The sequence below is a fragment of the Brachypodium distachyon genome, chromosome 1, assembly GCF_000005505.3.
Source record: "Brachypodium distachyon strain Bd21 chromosome 1, Brachypodium_distachyon_v3.0, whole genome shotgun sequence".
NCBI lineage: Eukaryota > Viridiplantae > Streptophyta > Magnoliopsida > Poales > Poaceae > Brachypodium > Brachypodium distachyon.
In genome coordinates, this window is record NC_016131.3 from 32,354,753 (window position 1) to 32,372,427 (window position 17,675).

Genomic DNA, 17,675 nt, shown 5'->3' on the forward strand with positions numbered 1-17,675 from the left:
AGCACATTAGTCCAAGATACACTGCTGCTCGAAAGAACCAGGAATGACAATATTTTTATTGAGGGTGGGGGAGGAAGAAGCAGGAACAAGATAAGTTCATGTGGAGGTTGGATGGAAACAAAAGCTGTGGGGGCCCAGGATGTTTTGCCCAAAGCCTCTCCAGGCCTCCAAGGGCTACTGGCTCCTATGACTGATCAAATTCTAGCTCTTTACATTATTGGCAGTTCCCGTACCAAGATCCTCCATTGAGATTGAGCTCTCCCTCTCTCAAAATAAAATAAAAAACAAGAAATTGAGCAATATTACGTGTAACCAAAATTGAGCAATGGAGTAATGTTCTTCATGATAGCAAGTCGTACCTGTGACGTTGCAACAAACCAGTGTCCATATCCACATGGCATCGTCATGGGGCAGCAACAGAATATACACCTGATCATTCGCGCTGATTTAATTAGTGTTTTTCAGACGATGGATCGAGTTCATTAGTGTATGTTATCATAGCAAGTCTGGATAGGGAATCTTCTTGGCAACAAATATGATAGGCGCCGCTCTTCCCTCGAAAGAAAATATATACTACTCCTCCTATATGATAGGCTTGGCCTGGCCGCCCAAGAATACAAAATAGTGTGATCCGTCGGTCGATCAACTTGACACGAGCAGTGACCCAGTGGAGGGGGACCAAAGCCGCTGATCAGCGGACGCTGGAGGGGGGCGAATCTAGAAAGGAAATCAGAAAGTGGATATGCCATTAATCATGAACAGGCTGGATATACTAACCTTTGGTGACGACACACCACAAGGTGCCACTTTAAAATGCACACCAGAGTTTCTTTCTTCTTTTCTTGAAGGGGGGGAGAGTTTTATTTACGGACGATGCGCGTGCCACACCGTTCTCCACTGCCTTGCAGCCAAAAAGAAAAGAGTCCAAGAGGTTCAGCTCAAGCCTGAAGTGAACAGCAAAGCGGTTAGCAAATGCCATTCGCCTCGCTCAACTGCCATTGCCACATGACCATACGGCAGGCGACACACACACACGCGAGGCCGCTTTGCCTGGACGCCCGTGGCCAGTGGTCACGGGCCGCTCCGCCGCTCGTTCCGCCGTGCATCCATCCAACACATGTGATCCCGGTCAATCAATCAAACTTGCCTTTCCTTTCTATCCATCGCACTATCTATCTTGCTTGATCTTGTCGCCGCCGGCCCAAGTGACCAACGATCGCTCAGGCTCAGCCCCGGAAACACACGGACCTTTCGCAGACATGAATCGTTGGATCCAATCCAGCATATCTCCTCTCGTGACATCCGTCCCGGCTGATAGGGGAAAAAAGAGAGGAAGAAACTGACGGGCGGAAAATCGGAGGCCAGTTGTATAGGTCGTATCTGTGGCAAGAAATGAAGGGAGGGGAAACCTTTTTTGTTTCGGGACAGCAACGGCCGACCACAACCGCTGATATGACGATATATCCAGAGACCCAAATCCAGCAAAACATGCACACACAAATTAGGGGGAAAAGGAAATCTTTCTGGCAGAGAAAAAGAAAAGGAAGATTCGTCAGATCGGGTAGAGGAGCAAATGCACTTGCTAACAGTACAAGAGGTACAACAGCGATACTGGCGAAGATGGCTCTCGCGCGTACGGGATGCTCACTAATTACAAAACCCTCCCAATCAGCAACCCTAACTAGCCAACAAGAAATGCAAAGCCAATGATAGCTCCAGGTAGATTAATTAACTAAGGCGAATTTTACGGCGGGTTAATTGGTTTAAGCTAGCGGTGGTAGTAGGAGTGGCTGCAGCAGTATAGCAGAGGAGGCGGGCGGCGCTAGTACGAGGAACAGGCGGTCCTGAGCATGGAGCGGCCGCGGAGCATGCCGCGGTACAGCGCCTCCCGGTTCGCCGGCATCGCGGACACGGCGCCCCTGCAGGACGGCTCCGGCGCCGCGCGGGCGGCCGCGGCGGGGCCATTGTCGACGACGTCGTCCGCGAAGCGCACCCGCTTCGTCATGCTCCCGCTCCGCCGCGCCTTCTCTCGCTTCCGCCGCTTCTCTGCACGCACAACAAACAGGGCACGGACATGGCATCAGAATTCAGAACCAGCAAAACCCAAGAACACGCAGTTATGCAGTGACAGAGTAACTGGAAGCAAAAGGTTTTCTGGGCTTCTGATCTCTTACCGGAGGAGGAGGAGAGGCAAGGCCGGAGCCGAGCGACAGGAGCAGGAGACGCGGGAGCGGCGGAGCCGATGTCGGCAAGGTGCGGCGGCTTGGCGCGGCAGAGGTTGAAGAGCACGAGGGTGCCGGAGAGCGCCATGGCGGTGGCGGCGAGGGCCAGGCCGGCGTGGGACCCGCCCAGCGCCGAGCCCGCCGCCGCCGCCGAGGACGACGACGATGACGCCATGGCCCAGACAGCAGGCAGGCTCCTACACTCGTTGCAGGCAGCAGCTGAGCAGAGCAGAGACCCGAGGACGGCGACTGTCGAGGGAGGTAGCTCCGTAGCTGGGGACGTTTGAAGCAGGGGAGCGCACGCCGCTGCTGCGGCTCTATTATAGCGAACGTGCTGCGGCATGGCTGCGAGTCTGCGACGTTACCGGCCGTTGGGGTCCCGGTGGTCAAGTTTGCCTTGTTTATTAGCTGGAGGTTTTATCGACTCGCACAAGTTACCTGGAAATTGTGCGCTGGAATTATTGGCCCAGGGGTTTACTTGTCATTTTGTAATTCTAGCGTGCGTGATCTCTTTGGTGGTGTTTGGTTGAAGTAATGGAATAGAATGTACTGAAATGATTTAAAAAATTGAGATGATTTCTATGGTTGGTTCCTACAATATACTCTTCCTGTTCTTTAAATTATGACGTATATTGTTTTCTTTGACCGATCGTTTGACCAAGAATTAGTTTACTAATATATATTTTTTGTAGCATTGAGCTCTTAAGATATGATTGCACTCGTGTCCAAAAATACTTGTTTATCGTTATGATTTGTAGCACACAAGTCACACATTGATGGAGTAAGGTTCCGTCAAAGAAAACAATGTATGTACTAATTCAAGGAACGGAGAAAATATAAAAAACTGGAACGAAATTATATGGTTCCTTGAGAAAATCAATGCTTAGGAGTGATTGGTTCTTAGCATACACGGTAGAAAACTAGAATCATTTCGTTCCATTTCTATTTCCATTTCATTATTCCACCTTGCTTAGCAATTAAACACTACCTTTGGACGAAAAATGTAGCTAACATAAACTAACTCTACTTTTGGGCTTTTGGCAAAGAAACGAGACATCTCGTGAGTCGTGATACCTCATTTTCAAAATGGCTCTACAACGCTGATACAGACCATGTTGCTAAAAGGTATGATTCTGATTCATAAACTACCATACAAATTCGAGACGTTTAGAATTCTTAGAAATTCTCTCTATAATGTAATTTGATTAGTAAGAGTGAATATCATAGTGTATTTTTCCTAAGCTTTACTTTGAACTACATTTTATAGAAATCGCCAATTCCATGTATGATTGGAGTGCCCATGAAACTGTAATTCCGCATTTTCTCTGTGTGTTTTTTGGCAACAAAGAAGTATGAAATTTTGGTTAGGTCAGTTTAAACATATTTTTCGTTAAAAACAAATTTAAAATAGTCATAATTTCATATTTTTTTTTGACCGGAAGTCATAATTTCATTTCTATACCATCTTTGTCGACTTTGCATCGATAATATATATTTGTTAGAACTAATTTACAGGGTTTATTTTTTAGAATAAATGAGCTCAGCTACTACTGATTTCATTTTCACAATTTCTCAGACTTTAGAAGTTCAATAGAATATAAAAACAAATCAGGAACTCTGCCGGGCCGCCTAACATAGCTAAACTCAAGCTTAAATACTTACAGAGAGACGACATAAATTACACACAATCACTGAAATAATACTGCATCATTACGCTGTAAGTTATCCTGAGGTCTTCTGTCATGCATGGAAAATGAGATCGATATACTTAAGATGCAGCATGAGATATGTTGGATGCCTCAACTTCCAGTTTGTAAGGGCCGACACTTTTTTGTAATACGCCCAGAAAATAATCCAATAACAAGTAGAAAAAACAACGACAGTATGCTTCAAGATATCTCATGCTCCAAATAACAGCCTGCAAAATAACGACGATTGTTCCGAACAGCCGTACACCGACGGATGGATCGAGCTGATTGACAGGTGACAATACGATCGGTATCCGAAGGCCAGAAGCTACCTGACACGCCTCGAAACCATCCAGCCAAACAAAACACCAACCTAAACGGCTTCACGAATAGGAACGGAGCAGAATTGACAGCCTAACAGCATCTGATGAATTTTGAACCGGTAAGGACTGGCGCGCGCTGCACCGTCACCCGTCGCGATCCTCCGTGTGCACCTTCCGAGCGCCCCTTCGGTCTACCCGGCCGTCTTCCAACCTAACTGCCCGACGTCTCATCTAAGCATGCATGTCCGGCTAATTCTGTACGTTCTTGTTGCTGCCGCCGGAAACTTGCTGTCGCGTGCGCTGGCCCCCTCTGCCGCTCGGCGTTGCTTCTAGCGTAGGGAAGGAAGTGCAACTTGCGTAGAGGGACGTCTCGTGTAACCCCAGGCAGGGTGACGTAGCCAACGTCGATGGCGATGCATGCCCAAAAGAGTCTGCACTTGGCAGCTAACGTAACACTTGTTCACATTGCACTAGCTGGAATATCCTAGACTTGGATTCCTCCTTCCTAACGCAAGCTAGATTGTGATGCGGGTAAAAAGCCGTAGAGGCACGGTTGTTCATTATGTTGCAACCAGCATTATCTCCAATTAAATTCAAAGTCGTGCCAACGGAAGGAGTAGTACCAACTTATAGTAGTTGCATTGCAAAGCTCTTTTTCTTTTCTTTTCTTTTCTTTTCAGGCTTGCGTCAGCTCATTCCCTGCACATCCATCCATCGACGCAAAGAACATTATGGTATTTGAGACGCTCACCCCAGGATCCCCACTTCCCAAAAGGGAACGAGCGGGTGCGCTTAGCATCATGGCATTCGAAACAAACGGTCCACCAGGCCAGGCGTCCTTGGTGCTTATCCACTCCAAGATCTTCCGAACGAGGACCCCTCTCTCTGATTGGAGAGAACATGGCCGGCCGCACCGACCCAGCAAAAGAACAGGAAAAGGGCGCAAAGCGCGAGCGGGGCGAAGCAGAGAAAGGGAAAAATCCGACGGGTTTCACTTTGCTTTCCCTCGCTGGACCCGGCGAAATGGCGTGTGCCTTTGCGTCTGCCGTCCCGTCAGGCAGGGTGAGTGGGGGCGTGCTCTCCTCGCCTCTTGGCAGGCTCGTGTGTGTAGCTGTCGTGTCGCGGGACGTCGGGAGATCCTGCGGTGGGGAAGGGGTGTCCTCCCGTGGAGGCGTCGCTGTCAGGACACTTGTCGCCGTTGCAGTGGCAGAGCGAAGGGGGGCGTTGGTCACTGTTGCTCCGGACGGGGTCGTCAGGCTCGGCCGGGTCCCGTGTCATGCTGCTGTTTCCAGCTAGAAGATACTAACTCCCTTGCTAAATACTTGTCGTGGTTTTAGTGCAAATTATTTAGGAACGGGAAATGCACCAAATTAACTGAGGTACTACACGTCAGTTAATCTCGGATGTAAAGAGTATATTAATTGTCTTAAATTTGTCTAAATATGAATGTATCTGTGGTTAAAAAATGTTTAGATGCATGTAATATCTCGACACTTAATATGGATCGGAAAGAATATTAAGTAAGTACAGATTGCCAGTGTATCTTTCTGGCATGCTTTTCACCTCCTAGTAAATTACACATCTTCTGTTGTACTCTTTCGATTCATATTAATTGTCTCAAATTTGCCCCAAATATGAATGTATCTATGACTAAAAAACGTCTATATACATGTAATATTTCGAAACAATTAATATGAGTCAAGGGAGTACGTTATTAGCTTCGATCATAGTCACCGTAGACATCTCCTACGTCGTCACTGTCTCCTACTACTTTTGCATGCACACCTCCGCCTTGTGCAAAAGGCTTATCCAACATTTTGGCTTGTTGTCAAGTTTACGGTCGGATGCGAGCTAACGCAGAAGGTAGCAGGGTTCTTCTTCTCCACATGTTATACAGGTCTAGTTGCAACTCGAAGCCAAATTCATCTAAGAGATGCTGCAATTGGCCCGGGTAGCTTGAGGATTTCGCTTTCGAAAATAGCTGACCTTGAACGAAACCATAGTTAAAGTTTTGCTGCAGTAATCCCGAGGCTAGATGACATGCGACTCATCCTTTGTCATCCATTAAGCAAAGCGAGGTTAATAGTTGCACGCGCGGAAGCTGATGTTAGAGTGGTTCACCTGTTAAGCAAAGCAAAGTAGACCAGCTAGTAGCTGTTCTCGTGGCACCTCCCGACCCCGTAACCCTAGCCTCCCGGGTCACAAGCGCGCGACTCCGGAGGAGGCTGCGCCACCTCGCGTCCGGCAACCCCCCTCCCCGTCCCTCCCCTCCCCGTCGCCGGAGGAGGCCGCCGGGCGTCGCCTGCGCGGCAGACGGCGGCAACAAGGGCCCACGCTATTTTTTTGTCCGTCCTCTCCCTCTCCGCGACCTCTTCCTCTCCGCGATCGGGACCTGACGGCGACCATCCTCCAGTTGTCTAGGCAGCGGCCTCTCTTGCTCGCTGGGGCTGCACTGTGGGATCCGCTTGCTGTCGCCCCGGTGGCGGAAGCCCCTTGCCTCTACTCGGCGGCCTCGAAAGGCGGGGCCGAGCCGCCTGGCTCTGTTGGCGCCGGCGATGGAGGAGCTCGCGGAGGCTGCTGGTAGGTGGCACTATGTCACCGGCGTGCGCCATGTCGGGCTCCGGGAGATCTGGGTGCCGTGCTTGCTCGTGCCCTTGGATCTCTCTATCACCGATCTGCTGCGAGCTCAATCTTGTAGTCCTCCGCCGGCGGCACCGGCGGCCTGCACGGGACGTATGCAATGAATGGAGTCCGACTTTCCGAATCATGTGTTCTTGGCATTTGCATGTTCGTCCTAGCGTCTGGAGTTTTTCAACAGTAACTGTTGGGTGCTCATATGGCTTTGCCGACTTGGCGAGTACTTGTCTTGGTGGACGGATCTTCCAACTTCGGCTATCCAAGCACTCCCACGTGTCCCGAGGACTTCGTGCACGGATCATGTCCGACTGGTTTACGGAAAGATGAGATTGCTCAAGTGTGGGTGTTAAGTTCGTGTTCGACGCTGTCAAGGCTGAGAGGTATGGTGGTATTGGCTTCGCAAGTGGTTGGGGCGGCACAAATTGACTTCGGTTTGGTGTACTCTCCGAGTACCGGTCTTGAGCTCCAGGATGAATAATTCGAGGTCTGACCTTAGTTGGTTGTACCTGCCATTGAGGGTGTTTCCACACCTTTACCTTGTTGAAGACTTTGCTTGGAGATTCCTCGGACAAGCTCTTGAGGGTGAAAACCCTTGATCTAACTCTGGCGGTCGGATCCAACGACGAGGATGACCGGACATCGTTTACTTCGTGAAGGCGTTGCCTTTGAAGAACCTCTGTTGTTGTCTAGGGGCTGCTTCTGTGGTGATTGTGGTTGCTGTTGTGTGTCGTCGTCCCCTTCTTTTTCTTTTCTTTTTTGGCTGTCTGTATCCTCGTTTGTCTCGCTTTGCTCTTGACAGTGGGTTGTTGCATAGCCCGGATGTACTTGGTATCTTCTTGATATTAATAAATTACCCTTTGTCGGAAAAAAAACAAAGCAAGATATAAAAATGGTGTTCTCGGTACTAAACGGGTCGGTAAATTAAACACAAAGGGCATGCCTGGCAAGGGAACAACAATCGGAAGTGTTCACTAAAAACAGAGACACGTGGATTCTAACTACTCCGTATTTATCTTTTTAACCCAAGTTCTACTATTGTCGAATACACTTGTATTCTTCAAGTGACGTACGTTTCTTGGACTGTGCACATCTACGATCGGACAGGCAAATTCTCTGAAGTTATCACATAACAATCCCCACGTTGCAAACAGATCACTAATCCTCTCTCCTGCCTACGTCGCAAACACATATCACGCCTGAAGGCTGAAGTCCTATTGCCAAGATACGGTCCAGTCGATCGCTCAATCACATCCAAGGACCTGATAAGCTTTCCTAATCTATCCAGTGAAGGAAGAAGGATGATGTTCGTGTTCGAACATTGCTGGATACAACGAGAGACCACCACGTTTACTGTACCTGAACGGCAAACACGCGATGTGCCCAACATGTTGGGTATAACAAGAGAACACGTGTGATATAGTACTGTACCAGAATAGCCACACGTGTCTGATCTAAATAGTTTGCACGCAAATGTGCTTTACGTCTTTTACCAGTCTGTCGATGCCGGAACGGCAAAAACACAACACAAGAGGTCTGTCGTCCCGTGTGGTGTGGAAACGCCAAATTGCCGGATCTGGATGCACTCGTCAGGAACCGATAATAGAGTCGGCCAACAGTCCCGCTAAATACTCCTACAGTACAGTACGTAGCAACTTGCGAGCAAGATTTTTAGGCTGCAATTGACGTGAGCATATGTGTAAATGTGTGCGTGGCGCCAGTGAGGTGTGCATTTTCCATGTACCCAGTTTGGAACAAACACACATCACAAGCAAATGGATTGCAGATCAATGGAATTCCCACCGGCCACATCAATTTTGGACTGCTGGCACCTCAGCACACATCAGCCCATGAAGCTCACCTCATGCCCATCCAATATAGTGCAATCACGAGACCTTGACCAAAACTAGTGAAGCAACGGACCAAACTCATCCGGGAAGTTACCAAGCTGCTGGTGGTGGAGAACGTAAGTGCAAGGGTAGCGGCACCAACGAGGCAAGCAGCACCATCGTGTCGCCTACACATCAAAGGACGAAACTTGTCGCCTGTTTCCTGCTCCTTACCGTCCGTTCACTGTCCTCCCTTCACTGTCTCTGCTTTTGGGGGAGTAGCTTTCAACCGCGACGGAGTCTAGAAGAAAGAAGATAGAGGAGCTCGAAGACTGAAACCTCAACCATTAGACCGTCGTCAGCTGCCTGGCATCGCATCCTAGTCTAGCTTTTGAAGAGCTCATTTTTTTTAATAGAAACACAATACAAACGCAAACTATCACAATATCCACGTACACTCATTCCTGTAAACGCAGACACACACACCCTATCCTGTGAACACCATCGAGAAACTGGGCTGACTGACAGATCTTAAGATATTGACGAAGTTACCAAAAGCGTCTCGCTGTTGATGGATACGTCACCTACCATTGAAAGAGTAGCACCGTTCAAAACCTAAAACAAATCCAGGTAAATGTGATCACCCACGTAAAGTTTAGGACTTGAAACTGGGTGGGCTGGTTTCACCGCAAAGAACCAAACCAACTAAGCCTAGCTCAGTTCACGAAGAAGCTCATTTCTAGTCTATCGTGCACATGGAACTTAGGAGTCCGACAATGCTAACAGTGATATCAACAGACTCACGTCTAATGTAAGTTACTCCCTCCTTTTCACAAAGGTTGGCGTATTTTGTTTCTTTAAGACAAGCTTTTGATCAAGAATTACTCTATTAATATGTAAGTTATATGATATGAAACCATAATCATTAGCAAGAACTTTTAAAGACAAATCCATTGATATAAATTTCATGTATGAAAAAAAATACCAATAGAGTTTTTCTTGGTCAAACTTTGTCTTAACGAAACAAAATACGTCAACCTTTATGAAATGGAGTGAGTGCATATTACAACCGGAGTTATGCGAACTGATAAACATCAGACACGACTTCCTTCTGTATCAGTCCCCGCTGCCTATGATTCTATGAAATACCAACTAACATCCTTATGGGAATACCACTTCAGCTACTACGTGGTGAAACTCCTTACCCTTCACAAGAGCCTGTGCCTGTATGTTTTAACAAGAGAAAGGAAAACTGAACCTAAATAAAATAACAATTTCGGATCGGTCTACAGCAAAAGACCCAAATTGTGTTGGGGAAAGGAAGAATAGCCCAATAAAATTGACTGGGCGTGTTGGGGATCAAGTTGGGCCTTGGGCTGTCTGAGATGTTTCTAATGAATTTTGCTACAGGAAAAGGTTGAGGGATATAATTGAATGGACTAGTGGGCCTTGGGCTAGCCAGAAGATACCTCTAGGTCATTCGGGTTTTGAAGATGAAAACACGAACCCCGAATTAAATTAAAACATGGATCAAACCCTGATAGCCAAATAGACCGACAATTCGGTCTTACGGGTCGTTCGGTTTTCAGTCTTCGGGTTGAAAGTGCCTAGCCCTACTTATATTACACATATAAGAAACTTTTGCAAAGCACATTTCTAATTTTTGTAACCAGCAGTCCTTTGTACAGAGTGACTTTGCTGTCAGTAATGTTAACAGCTCAGGTCGTTTTAGGGGCATAAAGAAATCACAAATTATGGTGTAAAGGAGATTCTTTTTCAAGGTTACAATTTTACTAAGAAAACTCACTCCTGAAAAGGGGCAAACAAGCCTTTAGTAATTTGCAAGTAACACTAACTCGGCTCCCAACGGTGAGATTCAACTGAAAGTGAAAAGAGAATTTATCCAATGAGTTGCAAGTTCAATCAACTGAATCAATTATCCAGTATGGCAATGATTTAAAGTGACGTGATAATTTGTCCAGTTCAAAGGATCCAAGTAACTGACGATACCACAATTGTCAAGGTAACATAGAACATTAAAGTGAAACAATAACAGTTGCCAAATTTCAAGAAGACAAAAGGAACAAAAACATAACTTTTCACTGTTATGGAAGTGCAGCAAAGGAAAAAATAACACGTCAGCAAATATGGTCAAATATTTATGCTAATGCCCAAATTTCTAGATGGTGAAAGCGCCTGATGATTCTGAATACTTCGATATATTACTGATAAGGACCAGTCTCGGAGCCAAGAATGCAACATGATAAAATGGCAGTACAAAACTGACAAAATACAATGGCTGCAGTTCAACAGGCTCACATCATGGATGATGAATACAATTACCACCAAGATGTCTGCTCCTAGCAACAGATAATTTATCCGGGTAGAGATAAGGGGGAAATTTTGGCTCCTACATTACAGTTAGAACTTGACATCTTAAAAAACAACAGCTGTATCCTTGACGACCTTTCTTTTGTGCCCAGGAAGACAACCATATCTATTTTAGAACACAAGAATTCTACAGACCTCGCACTCGAGTAGTCCTGAATTCTGAAACCCAGGGTTGGTACAAGAGATAAGGTAACTAAGTGGCCATCTTTATTCTACCCTCTTTGCAGTTAACACCGCGCAAGAGTACTACCAAGTCATCTCTAAACCAGTTCGACACTACTTCCACTGTCTACCATTGTAAGACAAGACTATATATAAAATAAAAATACAATTGTGCATAAACCTTTCAAGTACACAGTATGGACCTGCAAAAATCTGGGAGGAATACAATTGGATTGCAGCCTTGAGCACTCCCTTGGCTTTTTTCATACATATGTAGCATCTCTCGCTTAGAAAATGTGTTCTTATCAATAATGTTACATCAGCCGCAATACTTCACCTCATAAACTTACACAGGCAATGGATTTTCATTTCCCTTGCACCTTTTCAAGAGGTTAATCCTACAGAAATATTCAATTTTGAGCCTAATATTGGTACAAATTCAATCTGAAGTTGCTTTCCAATGGACAAGGTTCATTTGCTGTTTAAGCTTTACGCAATCTCATAAAGGTGCTATATTTGTCCGGTACATATTTGTTCCTACCTCTTACCAAAATAATAAACTAAGTTCCATAAAACACAAGTGCCAACGTTTGGGAGGTCACCGGGTGGAGCAGCCAACGATGAGGGGTACTCTACAGCAGATCTACAAGCAAAAGAATTACCAAAAGAGGATGGCTGGAGGCAAGATCATACTAAACACCTATTATCGCATCGGAGGGAGTATTTGGCAAGACTGGGATTTTTTGAAACCATAGCTCTATAAAACCTATAGTGTTCTCGAAATAAACAGACCTTTAACTGCTGAGTCATTGTTTTAGTCTACTCATGAGACCTACATATATTCAGCTGTGGTAGATGACAATATATGTATTGTGTATGCCAAACTTGTTACATAAGAGTTCATTCCACTTCTAAGAGTATTTATTGCTATTCATATTAGCATTATCAAACTGCACACCAAAATTAGCATTTAGCTACTGACGGTACTCCCTGCAACGACAAAGAACTGTACACAGACAACCAAGGTACTCCACTAAGATATAAAGTGGTCATAATTACATGCCTTTTCTTTGCTCATTATCAGCTTAAAATTGCTCCTAAAGAATGTTATTAGTGGTAGTTCCCAAGAAATGAGCTGCTGCTCGCAACACACTGTAAGTACTTCACAAGTTTATTATGATTCCAAGCTACCAAATATCTGCCGCAGTTGAAAAGTAGTGTATGCACACTAAAGTATAATTGATTGCTCGAATACAACTTGATAAGAAGGAACCATTACCAGTATGCCAGCCTTGATGATCTCATGATAATCTCTTCATTTTCATTTAACAAGTAGGGTGGCAATCACTTTCAGTTCTATCCTGAAGGCACCATCTTTCATGTCAAAAAAGGGAGCTCTTTAACCAGTAAACTCATATGCCGTCATTATCTCTACAGTCAGCCATGTCAATAATAATGGCCGATTTGTAAAACAATTCAAGAATTTAATCAAGAGACAGATTTTTCTTCATTGCCTCATAAACTAGATAGGTAATACTTGCAGCAGGCACCACTTTAAGGAGATTTGGAAGGATTCCTTTGTAGAATCCAGAAATGCCTTCATGCTGTAGGGTTCTCCAGAAAACATCAGACATTCCTCTATATGCAGACTCTGAATTGGCTCGTTGAGCTTGCAGTCTACAAATAATTTGAAATACAACTCAGATCAAGATAGAGGTTTCCTATCTGTAGATACGGATATGCATTTCTGATTTCTCACCTCGTTCTGATAACCTGTAAAGGGTAAACACATGTTGCTCCCAAAGCTCCAGAGACAGTGCCACAACCCAGTTGTACTAGAGGACCAGGATCTACATTATCATAATAACCGGGAATAAACAAACAAGTAATTGAAAGGAAAAAGAATAGGAAATGCCAACAAATTCTTGAGAAAGCTTACCACTGTCCTTCAGGATATATGTCCTGGACGCATCTTTCAAAGTCTCGTATACAGCAAGATCAATTCCAGCATACGGGACAATACCAAGCAAAGATGGAACAAGACCTCTATAGAATGCTCGAGGACCTTCATGCATCCATATATCCCTCGATAATGTACCGAGACTAGGAACTTTACCACCCACACATGAAAAGGTCTGTAGGCGTGTCTTCACTAAATCTATGGGATAAATTGCTGTTTGTGCTACTGCACCAGCCAAACCACCAGCAACAAGGCGTTCAGAAGCACCAACTGCACTCTTATTTTCTCCTTTGCTATTCATAATATATTCTTTCAACGTCTCGTAGGCATAAAACCTTATTGCACTTTCTGGAGCAACTTTTACAACATTCAAACCATTCCCTCTAAAGAATCCCAGAAGACCACCCCGGATAAATATATCCTTAACTGCATGTGCAACCGTAGTTCGCGTTGTTTGTACTTGCATGATCACTTTAAGACGATCAAGAGGTGCTGTTGCGGTACGAGACGCTGCACCAGCAATGCCTCCTGCAATAAGATATTTGCTTGCACTGACATGCTTACTTAAGCCTTCTGGTATAGCAGCTTGCTCACCTATATCTACAAGGCAAACTCTTTCCCAGTGATGATAAATGTTCTCAATTGTTGCTTCATTGGGATAAAGCATAAGAAAATCCCTCCACTCTTCAAAAGTAATGATTCCATTGTTGTCCTTGTCCACATGCTCAACAAATCGTGCAAGCTCCTCATCATCAATCTCTATACCTGCAAGCAACAAACTGGCATTGTTTGTAAGTTATATTATGGATATACAAAGATGAACACTCCAAATAACCAGAGTACAAAGAGACCCAAGACTTCAGTCAAAAGCATAGGCCAAGAAGCAAACTACGTGAGGTTCTTTATACAAATTTTACAGAGGCTCAAAAGATTACTTTTCTTTTTGACAGAAGATGTAGCAAACCAGTAAGTTAGCAATGCAGTTCAAAAATAAGGTCCGCGTGTATGACTATACCCCCTACAAGCTTGACGTACTACATAGGAATACACTCCTTGATCTTGGTTCATACTGGAGGAGCGGAATCTGTGATAGAGTAGACTAATGTGCAACAAGAGTGGATAGGGAGAAACTGGATCAGGGGGGGCTAGAGAAGCCACAGGGGCTAGGCTATAGGAGACAAAGCACATGGTGAAGCTGGCAGGGAACCTGCACCAGGAATATGTGGAGACTCAGTGAGACAGATAGATGAGGGCAAGAGAATGATAGGAGTGTCGGCGAAAGTAAGAAAAGACAAAGGCTCAACTGAAGAACCCAAAGCAGAAAATGAATGCAGATAGAAAGGATGAGACTGATCAAAAGTGACATCCCGAGATCTGTATCCAATGACTGACGGGGTCCCAGCACTGATAGCCCATATGCTCGGCACTGTATCCCAACAAGACACTCAACGGACCGAGTAGTTGGTTTGGTGCGTTGACGAGAGGATAGAGAAAATAACAGACGAAGCTCAGAATAGGCCGAAAGAAGACCAAAAAGACGCTCAAAAGGATCAACACCCTGAAAAGCAGAGAAAGGCTGGATGTCAATGAGACACTCCCTCTGATCCTAAATTGTTGTCGTTGTTTTAGTTCAAATTTACACTAAAACAACGACAAGAATTTAGGATCGGAGGAATACGTGGTAGCGCAAAAAGCCTCAGCCCAAAAGTGAGGAGGAACCGAGGCGACAATCATCAGCACGCGAGCCGTCTCAAGAAGGTGACGATGCGTGTGCGCAGCAACACCGTTCTGAGCATGAGCAACGCTAGCGGTTCTAACACTCAAGATTCAGTAAATTATTAGCAGTCACTCACCCGAGTCAACAAGCATTAGAAGCTTTCTCCGTGTTCATGTGTGGTAGCCTGATAGGGAGTTCATGGTTTGGGTCGACCAGGTGAAACCACCAAACCGACCTGACAAACCCATGCAGAGATGGGCAGGGTTGGGTTTGTTTGGTTTAAACCACCGGACCTGTTATATTTACTGTACGCAGTACACACTCTTCTTCCTCCAGAAACATCACATCTGCCAGTGCCATTGCAAGGACAAGGAGGGCAGGAAGGAGCGACTGAGTAACCTATCAGAAACCTATCACTCGATTGGGTCGTGTCTTTCACTTGTACCAGCACAACCCATCCATGAACAACCTTATTATCTAGAATTAGCCTGCAATGTCATGAATGTGCTACATACTTCAACATTTATGAACACTGTAAAATTTATCTAAAGATGAAATGTCAGTGTTCAACTTTTTTATGTAATAGTAACGCACAACTCTCTTTTAAAGCTCATTCCAAACTTGAATCAGCTGGCAGTAGGAGTGTGGAGTTTTTTTTTTTTTTTTGGCAGCAGACATATGCCAAGCACTCAGGTGCAGTCATTTTGCTTGTTGCGTCTTACATGATTTAGGGATGTTAACACCCCAACTGGGCATTTCGCCTTCAAGGTTGAGGCCAGTTTCATATAGTAGCTTGACTAACATATTAGATTGATGCCTAATTTAAACACCCTGTTTTGTTGGTACACAAAAGTTACTTTTCCTCTCTTCCCTTATTCTTTGATGTATGAAGTGGTGGGGCAATAACATTAAGTCCATCCTAATAGTGCACCCAATATTAACACTTCGCACACAAATGTGATGGTGATGGTCTTATAAATTTGTTGCTTTTAAACTTAAACTCCAGAGTACGGTAAAAAATTACACACCCATGTTTTGGTAGGAGTACTAAAATCGACTTTCCTAATCCCAGAGGTTCAGGCAAAAATTACATTTAGCGAGAAGAATTAATAAGCTTAAGTGCTTTATAAGACTTGGTGTCTTACTAAGAATCTAAGATAACTTCATGTGTTACCAAAAAACCTAGAGCTCAGTGTCTCCACTACTCAGAGACCCTACATGAAGGCCAGTTCAAGCAGTAGATGCCTATCAGGGACTACCTTCACCATTCTGTCAAAATAGACACACACTAAGTGCGACTCTGCAAGTGCCATTAAACATAATTTGTATCGGTATCTGGCCCATTGCAGACTTTAATCTCCACACATGACAACAGTGAAATCCATCTACTCACCGAGCAAACCAAAGAAAAAAGGCAACAAAGTCCAAAAGGTTGCCTAGTAATTTGCTACAAGCATCCAAAAACAACCAAGCACAAGTAGGAATATGCTACCGCGACCACATTTCGCACGACGCGTCGAAATTTAGATGCCCATTGCAACCGCCGCGTGACCGTACAGCACGAGGCGATTCGTATTCTGGCGGTAGGTAATGGTACAGACGGGAGGGGAGGGGAGGCGAGGCGAGGCTACAACATACCAGCCTTGACGAGGGCGTCCCAGAGCTCCTCGGGGAGGATGCAGCCGTTGTGCTCGACGTCGATGGCCTGGAAGATGCGGTAGAGCTCGAGCTCCTTGTCGTCCATGTACCTCCTGAAGTCCTCGTACCCGACGCGGCCATCGCGGTCGCGGTCGCAGGCGCGGAGCAGCTCCCTCGCGTACTTGCACTCGGCGGGGACCTGCAGCGCGGCGAGGCCGGCCTCGATCTGCGCGTAGTCGAGCTGGCCCCGGCCCGACGTGTCGAAGAAGGCGAACATGTCCCGGATCCGCGCCTCCCGCTCCGCCTCCGTCTCGTGGAGCGCCAGCAGCACGTGCTCCATGGTCACGGGGCCCGCTTTCCGCGCCGGCTCGCACCCTCCCCCTGCTGTCGCCGTTGCCGTCGCCGCTGTGGCAGCCACGGGGGGAGGGGAGGCGGCGGGGCCGCGGGGTTCCACCGCGTGGGCCGCCGCGCCGGGCATGGCGACGGCGGCGAGACGGAATGGGAGGAGGAGGAGGTGGTGGTGGGTTGTGTTGGTTTGGGGGCAGGCAATGGAATCGAACGGAGAAGGAAAGGAGAGGGGACGAAGGGAATAGACGTTTTCCTTTCCTTTGAGACCTACGGGATACGGTAACCGTAGGAGCATTCCTGGATCGGGGATTCGGTATGGGTTGCGCGTGCATTCCTTTCCCCATGGCCCATGTCCTACGAATTGAGATGACTTGTAAAATTTCTAAAAGTACACCTAACATATTTTAAAAATTCTTAAAAAATACTCCGTCCGTCTCGTATTAATGACTTAAATTTGTCCAAAATGTATGTATCTATACACAAAAAACGTTTAGATACATGTAATATTTCGTCACTTAATATGGGACGGAGGTAGTAGCTCACTTAAAAATGGCAAAGGCTTAAAGATTTTCTAAAAGAATTTTCTAAAAGTTGACTTCTGTGAAAATGATAAATGCTTAAAGCTTTTGTAAACACATATGCCGCGACGCCATAACATACGTGTATATCTACGTTACTAAGACGTAAGAAACAGACATACCGATAGACACAAAACAGACGTGTAAAAAGAAAACAAATTTGTCTTTAAAGATATAACCACAAA

At 45.7% G+C, this 17,675-nt stretch overlaps 2 protein-coding genes across 6 annotated transcripts; both read right to left on the minus strand.

Annotated features, from left to right (window-relative positions):
- Positions 1–40: 40 nt before the first annotated feature.
- LOC100835368 (hypothetical protein-1) lies at positions 41–2,621 on the minus strand. Of its 4 annotated transcripts, none has more exons than XR_002964148.1 (4): positions 2,175–2,621; positions 1,410–2,046; positions 778–1,311; positions 41–429 (listed from the first exon to the last, which is right to left on the minus strand). XR_002964148.1 is itself a non-coding variant. In XM_003560559.4 (2 exons), the coding sequence occupies exons 1-2, from the start codon at positions 2,563–2,565 to the stop codon at positions 1,823–1,825; spliced, it is 615 nt and encodes a 204-aa protein (XP_003560607.2). In that variant the 5' UTR covers positions 2,566–2,621; the 3' UTR covers positions 41–1,822. The 4 variants fall into 4 exon arrangements, 1 of the variants encoding a protein (XP_003560607.2); XR_002964149.1 differs by having other exon boundaries at positions 41–266; positions 360–429; positions 778–2,046; XR_002964147.1 differs by having other exon boundaries at positions 778–2,046.
- Positions 2,622–12,469: 9,848 nt separating this feature from the next.
- Positions 12,470–17,271, minus strand: LOC100839376 (calcium-binding mitochondrial carrier protein SCaMC-2-B). Of its 2 annotated transcripts, none has more exons than XM_024460288.1 (4): positions 16,565–17,271; positions 13,189–13,988; positions 13,009–13,099; positions 12,470–12,926 (listed from the first exon to the last, which is right to left on the minus strand). In XM_024460288.1, exons 1-4 carry the CDS (start codon positions 17,254–17,256, stop codon positions 12,734–12,736), a joined length of 1,776 nt encoding a protein of 591 aa, XP_024316056.1. In that variant the 5' UTR covers positions 17,257–17,271; the 3' UTR covers positions 12,470–12,733. The 2 variants fall into 2 exon arrangements, with proteins under 2 accessions (XP_024316056.1, XP_003563659.1); XM_003563611.4 differs by having other exon boundaries at positions 13,189–13,974; positions 16,565–17,043.
- Positions 17,272–17,675: the final 404 nt, after the last annotated feature.